Source organism: Pararge aegeria, chromosome 21 (genome assembly GCF_905163445.1).
Source record: "Pararge aegeria chromosome 21, ilParAegt1.1, whole genome shotgun sequence".
NCBI lineage: Eukaryota > Metazoa > Arthropoda > Insecta > Lepidoptera > Nymphalidae > Pararge > Pararge aegeria.
In genome coordinates this window covers 5723965-5737091 of record NC_053200.1, presented here as the reverse complement: position 1 = coordinate 5737091, position 13127 = coordinate 5723965, and the positions used below count along the sequence as shown (strand labels likewise).

The 13127-nt window shown below is 35.7% G+C and overlaps 1 protein-coding gene across 1 annotated transcript in view; it reads right to left on the bottom strand.

Moving 5' to 3' along the window:
• LOC120633495 (ceramide transfer protein) overlaps positions 1 to 13127 on the bottom strand; it is a 51949-nt gene that overhangs the window by 28249 nt on the left and 10573 nt on the right. The window contains exon 6 of the mRNA XM_039903708.1: positions 13026 to 13086. Within this exon, the coding sequence (XP_039759642.1) occupies positions 13026 to 13086 (61 nt within the window). The remainder of the gene's footprint in view (positions 1 to 13025; positions 13087 to 13127) is intronic.

Here is a 13127-nt window from a genome sequence, read left to right as displayed (position 1 = left end):
TCACCGTTGCGCCAGGGAGGTCGTCAAAACACATCTGAGAGTATACTTGAGTTTAGAAAGTTAGACCTATCTGTACCGTGTGTAACACTAGCCACAACTTTTACACTACTTATATATACTTAGTAAACATATGTTCGTTTAGGTACAAGTGATTAATACGCATTATCAACCTCTTACATTATCATTAATGATTGCAACTTTAACAATATTATTGTATTTTATACTTCAGTGAAGTTACACGGAAATTAACATTTTAACAACAGGCCCTGCACCATTGAAAAATAATTCTAGCACTCGCGTAGACCTTGACAACAAACAATACAATTATTATTATCAACAAACATTTCCATCTTCAGTTTCAAGGAAAGCGGATGTTAAAAGTAATTGTACAGACTTACAGCGGGCAATGACAGTCTAAACTCTAAAGTAATTACGTAATACTTTACATAATAGGTAACTAAGTGAACGTAAACACTTACGTGCAGTTATACCTAATGCCTAGGTAATCCTTAATTTTAAATGATATCGGACATTTTTTTTCCACATACTAAAATAAAAATTATAAGTTACAAATATTGCAAAATCTGTATATGTTAAAGCTTGAAGAATCACACTGGTGCATTACAATCAAAAAGTTATCATCGCAGTTATTTTGTGTTACGCAAACGTAATTTTAGTACTTACCTACTTCCACGTTTTGTGATTATGTAAAAAGTTGTCATATAACTAGCGAAAAAAATAAATTGCAAGTGCCGACCACGGAGGATTAACGCCGCGCCGTTGACGAAAAATTCTAGATCGAGTTTTTGATATACGAGAAGCCCTAATACAAGTTTGGCTCGCTTGTAAGCGAGTAGTCGGTTTCGCATAATATCATACACTGTACCCTCAAAGGAAAACTAACCTAGTTTCGAATGGTTTAGAGTCGCAAATCATGCACTTCTAATTTTCATTTTACAAACGCTCTGCCAAAAGCCCTAGCTGGAGAATTGTAGGAAATTTTGACTCTTTGTTCAAGTATTTTAATACTCGAAAACGAATCTCGATTACTAGCGGGCAAGTCTTGTACTAAGAGTACTGAACAAACGTTAAGGATTGCAAGATGTGAATCTTAAAGCCATACTAATTAACAAATGTGTGTCTGTGTTTTTGCTTGTTTGTTACCTATGTTCGGCTCACCGGTTAACCTGATCTGTTTGTGCACACATGTAGCTTGCAACCTGAATATGAACATAGGTTAATATTTAGTCATAGGCATCCCAGGAAAATAAAGGACTCCTGCGGGATTTTCAAAAACCCAAAAAAAAACCAATAAAAGAGAGAAGTCGCGGGCAGCATCTACTTTTTAATATGTTTTTAATAAATCATTAAATAAACTAGAAGTTATAATATGTAATATTTTACACACAATTAAAACGTTATCGGGATATTATAACAAGTATTTATAATCCTTGTTATAAGACGTGAAATGACGACAATGAAGTAAAGTTCTTATCAGATAAATATAAAGGTTAAGGAAAGTTACTTTGTACAGTTCGAGACTGAATGCCTTAAGAAAGCAGTGAAGGTTTCTTTATAAAATTATATAAAAGGATAGTTTAAACTAGGAGTATTCAAAAGGGACACTTAAATATTTACAACTAAAACATTAACGTTTGTTAACCTTGGTAAGAGATAAGAGAGCAACGAACTTCCTTTTAACAAAGATTCGAAAGCACTCGAAACGCTAAGGAAAGTATAAGAAATTATTTAAAAAGAGATAGGGCCAGAAAAAATAATAACTTTTATTTAAAAATAAGTATAGTACCGAATAGTAATCGGCACGATATAAAAACATTGCAACACCTAAAAAAAACATGTAAAATATTAACGTTTCTATAGTTATTTTTGCAGAGATATGTGTAAAAGCAAACGCCCGATATCTTCAGTTAGAAGGGGATTTGCAACGAAAAAAGGAAATCTTTATATCATAAGAATACAAGAGAAAAAGTATAAAGGAGAGCTGCACGGTGCAGCGCATGGTTTTTAGGTCACGCCGTCGCAAACCGGCTGTGCACGTATTATCGAATGCCTCCATAAGAACCATTCCAGCATATTTTATTTACCTTGACTGCACCGGATTATTTACATATCGCTGCACGTAGTCATAATTGACAAAATGCTCTATGGTTTATCAATTGAATTGAATTTCTTGGAATCGGCTATGGTGAAAATTCCCATACATATTAGTTGATGGTCTGTAAACCGGAAATCGAATAGGCGGAGAAAGTCCTAGACGGCAGCGGAGCCATGGATGCATCGACGCGTGTTGAGCAAAATGGAACTTTGGGGAGTTTTATCTCTAAAACATTTTTATCGTATGCATGAGAATGTAATGCTTCTACTTTTATACATCTCAGGCACCGTTTACAATGTTGACAACAAAACGAACCAATAATAATATTTTACGATATTAGTTTCCGGTAAGTTATTTCACAAAATATAAAGTTATAATTCTATTTGGAAAAAAATTAAATATTTAGATAAGTATTATTATTAATTTTTAATATAAAGCAAAATAGTACTATTAAAGCAATTCTATATAAATGAATCTTGTAGTGACGTCACAACATGTTTATGGCGTAGCGTAGGTATCAGCCAGGTGAGCAACCGCTAACACTAGGCTCTCACATACGAATAAATACTACATAGCTTCATCATCAACAGCCTATAACAGTCCACTACTGGAGTAAAGGCCACTCCCAACGGGAAGGTTTGTCCATAATCACCACGCTGACTGGTTTGTGATCGCAGTATATGCCAGTAGTAGCACAAAAGGGCTACTGTATTCTGATCTGCCGTGACCAGTGGCGTGCATTCCATACTTGCACAAAAGCACTGCATACCTTATTTTACATGCTATGTTCCTGCTTTATGTATGCCGTGGTCGAAGACCCTGTGCACGCCACTGGCAGGGCGGGGTTTGATCACAGGCAGCGGCATTTTTGAATTTAGAATCACATCGACAAAGGTTTGCCGCAAAGCAAATTAGCGTGCCGGTACGATGTCGTGTAGAAACCGATTAGGGGTATAACTGCCATACCCCTAACAGGTCAGCCTGTCAACGACTCCAACTTCAATTACCAGACAGTGAGATTGCAAGGCTCACTTGCAAGGCTGACTTGTAGTAGAATAAAAAAATATATGTATTATATCAATACAGATATAAATTTCTACGTGGAAACACTTATACAGAATAAACATCCTTTCAATTATATCACACCTAATTTAAATGCGTCTCATCGTGAAGCCGGAGCAGTGTTGTGTTCAGCCACAAATTGTAAATGACGTAATAGGTAAATGAAACATACACTGATTATTTCGATGCATCACGAAAATTCCTATAGCCTCCAAGATACCATACACATTTATGAGTAATTATGATCTGCTTAACGCATTTTCGTTTTGGTATGATTGAGTTATTTCCATAAGAATAGGTACAAGAGTCTCGTTTGCAGTCAAGGGCAAACTTGCAGTGCAATGAAATAAATGAAAATATCTCTTTTGGCCTGTTTTGAAAATAAGATGAATGAAATAAAATTTGCGCAGGCAGATGTTAGTCAAAACGAAGTTAGTGTCAAAAGATAATTACTTGAACTTTTCATTCTTAGTATTGGATATCAATTAGATCAGTTCTAATTTATTTGAAAACGTAAATAAAAACATTTTTTTAACGCCTAAGAACTATAAAGTTACGTGCGTACGGACATAAAATGAGTACATGTGTTTTTTTAAGTAAAAATATTTAGACTATAACTAAATTTGCGCGCGCAGATTTAACCCAGGATGAAGATATACTTGAAAATATAATTATATATTTATTATTTATTTATTATTTATTAACAACAAGCCTTACATCTTTTATTACTGTTTATCATTAAGATTACGCATTCCTTTTACTCATTGATAAAAGGCTCTTTGTTTCAGTAAGATAAACGGAGATTTAAGATGTTTTGTGACGAATTTAAACGTTAGATTAGAAAAGTCTAACTCATGAATGACATCTGCCTAACAACCGAAAACTTAAATGACAATTAAATTTCAAAAATAAATAGCATTAAATAATTATTTTTCTGTGTTTGTTCGTTCGTTTGTGTTTACTTACTAGATAAAACTGTTTTCTTTTTACTTTTTATAGTATTTTCGATTGTGTGGTTGTATTGTTTTCCAGTTAAGAATCTTTAGGACGATTACTACGTCCTAAAGATTGTTAACTGGCCTTCTTCCTGTTAGAGATTTCAACCTAAAAAAGGCTAATGCCCGTTTTCACTAACGATGTACAAGGCAATGCCTAAGTAAGTAACGCCTAATGAAAGAAGATTCCTGGGCCCGTTTATTATTACACGTATGCTATTTGGGTATTATGTCCAGCCGTGCTCCCATGCTCGGAGAGTGGACGGAACTGTGTAAGAAAATAATCATTTCATCCTTTTCCCGTGTATTAAATGTCAAAGTTAGATTAATTTATAGTACGAACATATCATCTTAGGTTAAAACTTAAGAATAGAGAGATGAATTTAGAAGATATTTACGAGCTGTTCCCTACTTCCGCATACGATCTGATGTTTTTTTTTCCCATACCAACCTTCATCCGGTCTTCTACACAATAACTCACGAAAAACCGCATCTCATCACTCGCCCACGCTATTACTTCGTTTTCACTAAGCGTTCATCCTGAATTGGCTGGGCTTTCGAGGGGTTTATGGTAGTAGTAGTTTTAGTTAGTATGGATAAAAAGGATTTTTAATACAGACTAGCAATTAGTAGAGGTCACCGCGTTGAAATATCGATAGTTTTCTATCGTCTTTATTTTTTCATAGTTCTCTTAGATACAGGACCTACTTCTATATGGCAAAGTCATTTGACAGGACATCGTAATTTTCAAAATAGTCAGCCCCTAACATCTAATAAATTCGCGGTACCTCTTGTCTATGAAATTCATAAAGTTTGTATACACAGTATAGTGGCTTTAAAATTTGTTTTACCCTAAAACAAAAATTTAAAAAAAATAACACCGCAATATATTACAAATTAACATAAAACCGGTACGTTGAAAACTACACGAGTTCAAGTATACATTGAAATTCTAATTACACAGATATCAGATATGGAACAGTGCAACTGTACAAACAACTCACCTGGCGTTGACATTTTCGGAAAAACTTAAATTTCATCGTGTGAAAAGAAGATTAAAATAAAAACAACCGGTATTCACCAATCTACACGGCCACCATAACACAGAACGAATTCGCGAGCCAAGGTCACAGATAAAAGCGCAAAAATAGAAGCGAGCAAAGAAGATAAAACGTTGGAAAGTAAACAAATAAACAGAGCAACGTGCGTCCGTCGACCGCCGCGGCCCAGCGCTCAGTAGCCGCTGAACGGCGTTGCGGAGAAAATACGAGCGTACACAAAACACGCCATGTATCATGGCATTTCTATACTGCCTTAGCAGAGTGATCGATGGAATCCTTACTTCCGTACATAATGTTATTATTAATACGAAATGTCTGGTTGTTTGTTAGTTTTTGAGCAAGTCAAATTTGTTTGTTTTAATACCATAGTGGTGTTTGCTTTCCAACACTGCCAATTATTGGGACCGCGTAAAACTTTCAACATCGTTGAGCTAAATGGAATACGGTGCCACCGACTACACTTATTTGTTTAATATAAGATCTAAGTAAATGAAGGTTTAACTTTTTAATTTTTATATACCTACTTGATTTCGACTTTTTATGTAGTACAGTTTAAGATTTCAATACAAATTGAATTTCTATGCAGTCGGGCTTCAGATTTTGATTTTTTTTTTATTCTTTGTCTAATTTTATAAACAACCGATGAAGTTTTTACATATTTTTATATTTATTGAATGTACACATTTGAGTTCTTTAATTTAATACCAAACTAGGAAGATATCTCTAAAACAAATTTTTTCTTTGCTTATTCGGTCTGTTATAATACGTGCCATATTGAATTTATCGCGACGTCGCCGAGGTAGGAGCAATAAAAAATCTTAACCATTGGAATTCTTAAAAACCGCATCTTCATAGGATCTCCATAGATATATCGAATCCAAAGATTGGATATAGATTAATCGCTTAGGGCGACGTCTTTGTCAGTATTGTTCCAAGTCTTAGTAAAAACCTTAATAAATATTCGCAAGGCATTTACAATGACAAAATGTGAGAGCCTACTAAGATAAATAAGCTAAAAAAAAAAGAATTGTAACCACATTTTTGCCCGTTTTCACTAAGGACGAACAAGGGAATGCCTAAATAAGTAACGCCTAATCCAAGGATATGTAAGACATCGCTTAATCATGAAGCATTCGATTTAGGCGATTCCTAGGTTTATTAAAAACGTTAATTATATTTTTTTGGTTTACGCTTTCGTTCGTTCGAGTTATTAGTTTAGTGTCAGGCACAAGAGTGCCTGACACTAAACTAATCTACTACTAAAACATATCACTAAAATAGCTCGATATCTTCAGTTTGCTGTAATTTAAACGAAATGCAATACGATAAATGTAAGTGTAATTGCTCTTAACAATTATGAAGGCGTTCATATAAATTGACACTAATTGTGTGCAATTTCGTTATCTGCAGTGTTAAATAGTCAAGCATTTCAAACATGTCGTAAATTAATGTATCTGTTCAACATGATATTTTAACAACCTATTCCTCTACGAGGATTTAAGCCTAAACTACACTGGCCAAGTGCCTGGTACACTTTATACACCACTGAGAAAATTATGGAGTACTCTCAGGCATGTGTCAGGAAAAAGAGAATTACAGCACCTTATCTATGATAAACATGAATTTGTATACTCATTGATGGGACATCCATCATGATCATCATAATCAGTTCAACCAAATGACGTCCACTTCTGAACATAGGTCTTTTACAAGGAGTTCCACAATCCACGGTCCTGCGCCGCTTGCCTCCAGCGGCTCCTAGCGACTCGCCTGATGTCGTCTGTCCACCGCGCTGGGTGCCAACCTACGTTGCGTTTACCTGCGCGGGGTTGCCATTGCAGCACCTTAAGACCCCAACGTCTCATCATTCATTGCAACTTCAGCAACGCAACTCGCTGAGCCACGTCGGTAACTCTAGTTCTTCTACGGATCTACTCATTTCTGATTTGATCACGTAGAGATACACCTGGCATAGCTCTCTCCATCGCCCGTCATTCTTGTGCGGCCCATAGTAAGCGACCAGCGATCTTTGTATGGGCATTCATAGAGCTTTGCAAAACTAATATGGCCTTTACTAGATGCATATTTCCCAATGATGTATTCCTTCATCGTAAGTGTTATTCAACTGCTTTAAATGCAAATCCTTAAAGTTTTTTTGACGTGACAACGTCTTATAATTCGATGAAACCGGCTGCACGCACGAAAAAACATGACAACATGCGGCGTTACCTCGCTCTGAGGCGTTCTATTTAAGACTTGAAGTGCAAGCGAGAGCGCGGAACGAGCGACAAAGAGGCGCAATCGGCCTCCGCGCTCGGCAGCGTTCGACATCTGTCTCTCTCTTACTTGAGTGAGCGATGCGTCCGCGTGGACAGCTGCTATACAATAATACATTTACATGTTTTCATCAAGTATGAAGTGCAGTGAAAAGTGAATGTGGTGTCAATTGTTTATAGCAACGATGATGATAGAAACTAAGTACATTGTAAAAAAAATTGACATAATTGTATTCATGCGTACAAATAAATGTAACTTGATCAATACAATTGTGATTTCAATCTATCTACTTTCTATATCCATACAAAATATCTATCAAACAAATAAAACTTAAATTTACTTTGAAAAATGCATCACCATCAGTTTTCTCTTATGACGTTGTCACGTTTAACTATCGTCAGAAAACCGAATTTACAGACAATCGATTTATTTTTTTTAAATTGAACCAAGCCGATAGCCCACCGTTAGTGGGCAAAAGTACCAACGCCTAACAGATCAAAACTGCCCAGGTTATGCCAGGACCACATCCTGCAAGGTGTTGCTCTGTGTCCAACCTGAGGCGTAGGCGTGCCTCATGTGCCCGTAATAAAATCGGCAACCATGCTTTCAAGACCGGAACACAACAATATTGCGTCAATGCTGCTTAGCGGCAGAAATAAGCATGGCTGTAGTAGTTACCCGGACGAGATCTCTCACAAAATGCTCTACCACTACTTAACGAAGAGGTCTACTACAACTGTTAGAGATGCGTGCCGTGTTTGCGTGCGTTTCTTATTTCTTTTTTTCTTAACATTCTTCATGGTAAAAAAAAATTAGGCGGAAATATTTTTAAAAATAGGTTAAGAATTTAGTTTAAAAACTAAGGCGTACATACGAATATTTTTGTGACAATTCTTAGTTAGTGTCTAAAGTTTAAAATTTTAAGTGCTATAGTAATTTGTATAAATAAAATAAAAATAAATAAAATAGCCTTTTATTTCAGAGAAGAGTTACATTAACTTTTTACATTTCATTTTATCATTAAATAAAGTCCCTTAGCTCTGTGTGCCTCACGGCAAAGGCCTCCTCCAGCTCTCGCCAGTGCTTACGATCCTGTGCCACCCTTCTCCATAGTGGACCAGCTGTAAGTTTCAGCTCGTCTTCCCAACGTCTTTGTTGCCGACCCTTTTTTCTTTGTCCATCTCGTGGATACCAATGAGTTACTAGGGTACTCCACTTTCCTTGGTTGTCTCGTAGCATGTGACCCGTCCACCTCCACTTGAGCTGATCCATCCTGGTTAAAATGTCTGTTACCCCGGTTTTGTCTCTAATATCGGAGCTCCGGATTTTATCTCCTCTCTTTACACCCACCATGCTACGTTCCATTGCTCTCTGACATCTCTCAAAACTTTCTCTGTGGGATTTGTTTAGCGCCCAGGTTTCACAGCCATATGTGATGCATGGAAGGATGCATGTATTAAAGACTTTTTTCTTCATGTTTAGATTCATCTCCTTGCTTTTTAAAATTTCCTTAAGCGACCAGTACTTTCTCCAGCCTAGGGCTATTCTTTTGTTTGTTTCCTTAGTTGTTTGATCCTCTGGTGAGATTAATTGCCCCAGGTAGGTGTATTCTTTAACATATTCAATGACTTCTCCTCCTAAAGTGATTGGTGTTGAGACGTTACTTACGTTAGTCAAAACTTTTGTTTTGTTTTTGTTTATTTCTAGGCCAAAATAGCTACTTTCAATCGCCAGCTCTTGTATCATCTTTCCCAGTTTTGATGGTGATTCTTCAAACAGCACTATGTCATCTGCAAATCTAAGATGATGAAGTCTTTGCCCATTTACGTTTAACCCGTTTTCGTTCCAGTTTAGGTTTCGGAAAATACTTTCTAGGACAGCTGAGAATAATTTAGGGGACATCGGGTCACCCTGTCTGACACCTCTGTTTATGGGGAACTCATTTCCCAATACTTCCAGCTGTATTCGTGCCTTGCTATTTGTATAGATACCTTTGATAATATTAATATATGATCTACTTATACCTTGTTGTTCTAGGCTAGTCCATATGCGACAATGGAAGAGACTGTCGAAAGCTTTCGTATAATCGATAAAACCCATATAAAGGCATTTATTATACTCATTATACTTTTCCAGTAGTTGTCTAACCGTATGGATATGGTCGATTGTCGAAAAATTTTTGCGGAAACCTGCCTGTTCATTTGGTTGCTGTTCGTCAAGCTTTGCCTCTATTCTACCAAGAATGACCTTAGAAAAAATCTTGTATACATTTGACATTAAACTTATGGGTCTGTAGTTGCTTATATCCTCTTTTACCCCTTTCTTATGGATCAAAATGATGTGCGATATTCCCCATTGTGTGGGTATTATTCCAGTTGCTAGGATTTCGTTAAATACTGAGGTGAGCACTGGTGCCACCTCATCCATCGTACCCCTTAAGAGATCATTACTTATTTTATCCGGCCCTGGAGCTTTGTCCGTTTTCTGGCTTTTTATTGCTTTCACTATTTCGCTCAATAAGAATTTTGGTTCAGAGTTTGTTTGTATTATTTGTACCGGCTCATTTCTTGAGCAGTTATTTGAAGAGTAAAGTTCGCTGTAGAAGCTTGTAGCAGCCTTGTATATTTCTCTCCTTTTCGTTATGGTTTTGTTATTTTTCTTTATTTTCGCTATCCACTCCTTTCCTGTCTCTCTTAGTTCTTTTAAAGCTTTTCTCATTCCGCCTGTCTTTTTTATGTGGTGCTCTAATCTCTCGAGCCTCCTTATTTTTCTGTCAAACCTCATGCTTTCTCTAATTTTTTTGCTGATTTCGGCCACCTTGCGGAGGTTTTCTTTTTTGTTTTGGCCTTGTAATGCAATCCTCCTTAATTTTATCAAATTCTTAGTTTTTTCACTTAGACTACTAGTTTTAGCGCTTCTTAACTTTATTGGTATTCCTTTCAGTACTTTCTCTATCTTATTATATTTTTCTGATACACCTAGAGATTGGTACGAAGTCTGAATGATTGTCTCATGTAGTGATTTATTTGTTTCTGTGATTGCATCGTTAGTATTATTTAATTTAATATAGTTCTGATGACTGAAATTTTTCCTTGACGTTTTTGGTTGTCGTACATTTATTTCCGCTCTAACCATCCGATGGTTTGTGTTAAAGTTTAAGTTTTGTATAACACTTACGTTAGTAAAAGCCTTACGGTAGTTACTTGTAATATAATCAATTTCATTTTTGTATTTTCCGTCAGGTGATACCCAAGTCCATTTGCTCTTAAAAATTTTTTTAAATATGCTATTTAAGAGTATCAGGTTATTTTCTAGTAAGAACTGAATTAATTTCTGCCCGTTCTTACTTCTTTTACCGAAACCATATTTTCCTAAGACAAATTCCTCTGTGCTAATCCTATCTCCCACCTGGGCATTAAAATCTCCCATCATTACTAGATATTTATTTTGATGCCCCTTTAGAATTTCAGATAGGTCATCATAGAATTTATTTATTTCCATTGGGTCTGATTGTTCTGTGGGAGCGTAGACTTGTATTATCATCCAATCTTTCTTGTAGTGAGGTACGTTTATGAGTACTGCGGCTATCCTTTCTGAAATTCCAATGAATTCCTTTATGTTAGGTTTAAGGTGCTTCTTAATCAAGAATCCAACTCCTTTTTGACCCGCGGTTTCTCCTTTATGGTAAAATATGAAGTCATCTCGTTCTTCTATTGTTTCCCCTATTCTTCGCATTTCACTTATGCCTATAATATCCCAGTTTAGGTCTTGTGTTGCTAGTATCAGTTCTTGCAGACTTTCTTCGGTCCTGAGGGTTCGTGTATTGAGTGTTGATATATATAGATGTTTTTTTGTGGTTTGCTTATTTTTGTTTGTGATGATGGAGCTTTTGATTTTAGATTGACCATTTTTCGTGTAGAAGTAGTCAGTTTTTAATGTTGCTGAAGGGTTTTGGTCTTCAGGCACTCCCGCGGGGACCGGCCGTGGTGGGGGCCTTTTGTTTCGTGTAACATGTTCATGTATGACTAAGTTTAGTGTCTGTGGTTTGAGTGTTCGTTGCTATTGTTCGTTCTGATTTAAGATTCCTCTGTTTTTTTTTCAGTTGATCTAGTTTCGCCTGTTTTTTTGGTGGTTTTGTTACATTTTCCTGTGCAGGTGGCGAGAACTGTTGCTTTCTCTTTTCTCTTTGTGTTGGAATGCCTTCCTTTACAATCAATTTATTGAAGTTAAAATAAGCAATTTTTCCCTTTTTTCTTTCCTCTAGTAGTTGATCTTTAAGCGCTTTTCGTTCTTCAATAACTTCCTTTGGGTAATCCTCAGTAATATTAACGTTTCTTGCCTTGAGTGACTTTTTATTTCTTAGGATCTCATTTCTCTTGCTCACTGTAGTAAGTCTCATTAGAAGAGGACTCGATTTGTGATCCCCCAGCTTCCTTATAAAGTCAATTTCCTTCTCTTCCAATACAATATTCATGGATTTTACTAATTCTAAAATGCTTGTTGTTTCTTCCCCTTTCTTGCATTGTAATCCGTGGAAAACAAGGTTTTGTTGTCTGTTTGTTCTCTCAAGCTGAAGTACCTTGTTTTCTAAAGTTGATATTTTTTCCACTGCAAATTCAAGTTTCCCTTGCATTTGCTGTAACTCGGCGTTAACAGCATTGATAATGTTACGTGTTATGCATTCTGTTTGAGTTTCTAATTCTATTTTTAGTTTTCCAAGAATTTTTTCGATCGCATTTTCCGAGATGTCCATGTTAATGGTATACTCAAAGTTTTTTGATACTAGATGTTGTCTATGCTTCTTTTTGAGGTACGACAACACTCTCTATGTGTCAAATTTGAAGTATCGCCGGATGTTTATTTTGCTGTTGACGTTCTTGTCTATTTGAAATGTTCGTTACACATATAAGCATAGGTAGGTACTTAATTATATTTACCAAATGGATTTAGTGAAATTTCCATCCAAATTATAATTATTTGTCTTCTGGTTTGATATTTCTTGTAGCAGGTAAGTTATTCGTTCGTAAAAACGATAGAAACACATTGAAATCACGTTTTTAGTAACTATTTTGGAATTAAAACTGTCGCAGCAAAACAAACGAGTGTTCCCTTGACAGCTGTCAACCACAGAAAAAGTAATTTGTATAATGAACTCTAAATATGTGAGAAAATTGCACGCCAGAAAATGGCAAACTGTTGGAACTATTCCCACTTTTAAATTAATTTATTATATTTTGCATCATTTGAAAAAGAAAACTGTATCTTAGATAAATTATGTAAAATAGGTATTTGTAATGTTTTCACCACTATGAATAAATAAATTTATTATTATTATTATTATTATTAGTTAGTGAGTAATACTTACAACACCATAACGTACACAGTTAAAGCAATGAAATTTATTCTATTCTATTATATTCTTCTCAGGAATCACTATCCATAGGCTAAAAAAAGGCTAGGCTAAATATAATAATTGAAACAAACATTTTTATGATATAATTTAAAGAAACTCACCTCGTGATCAGGTCCCGGCTTGGATGCCAATCTTGCTTCTGCTAGCTGATTCTTGAGGGCCCTAATACAAAAAATAATATTTGAATAGATAAAATTCTATCA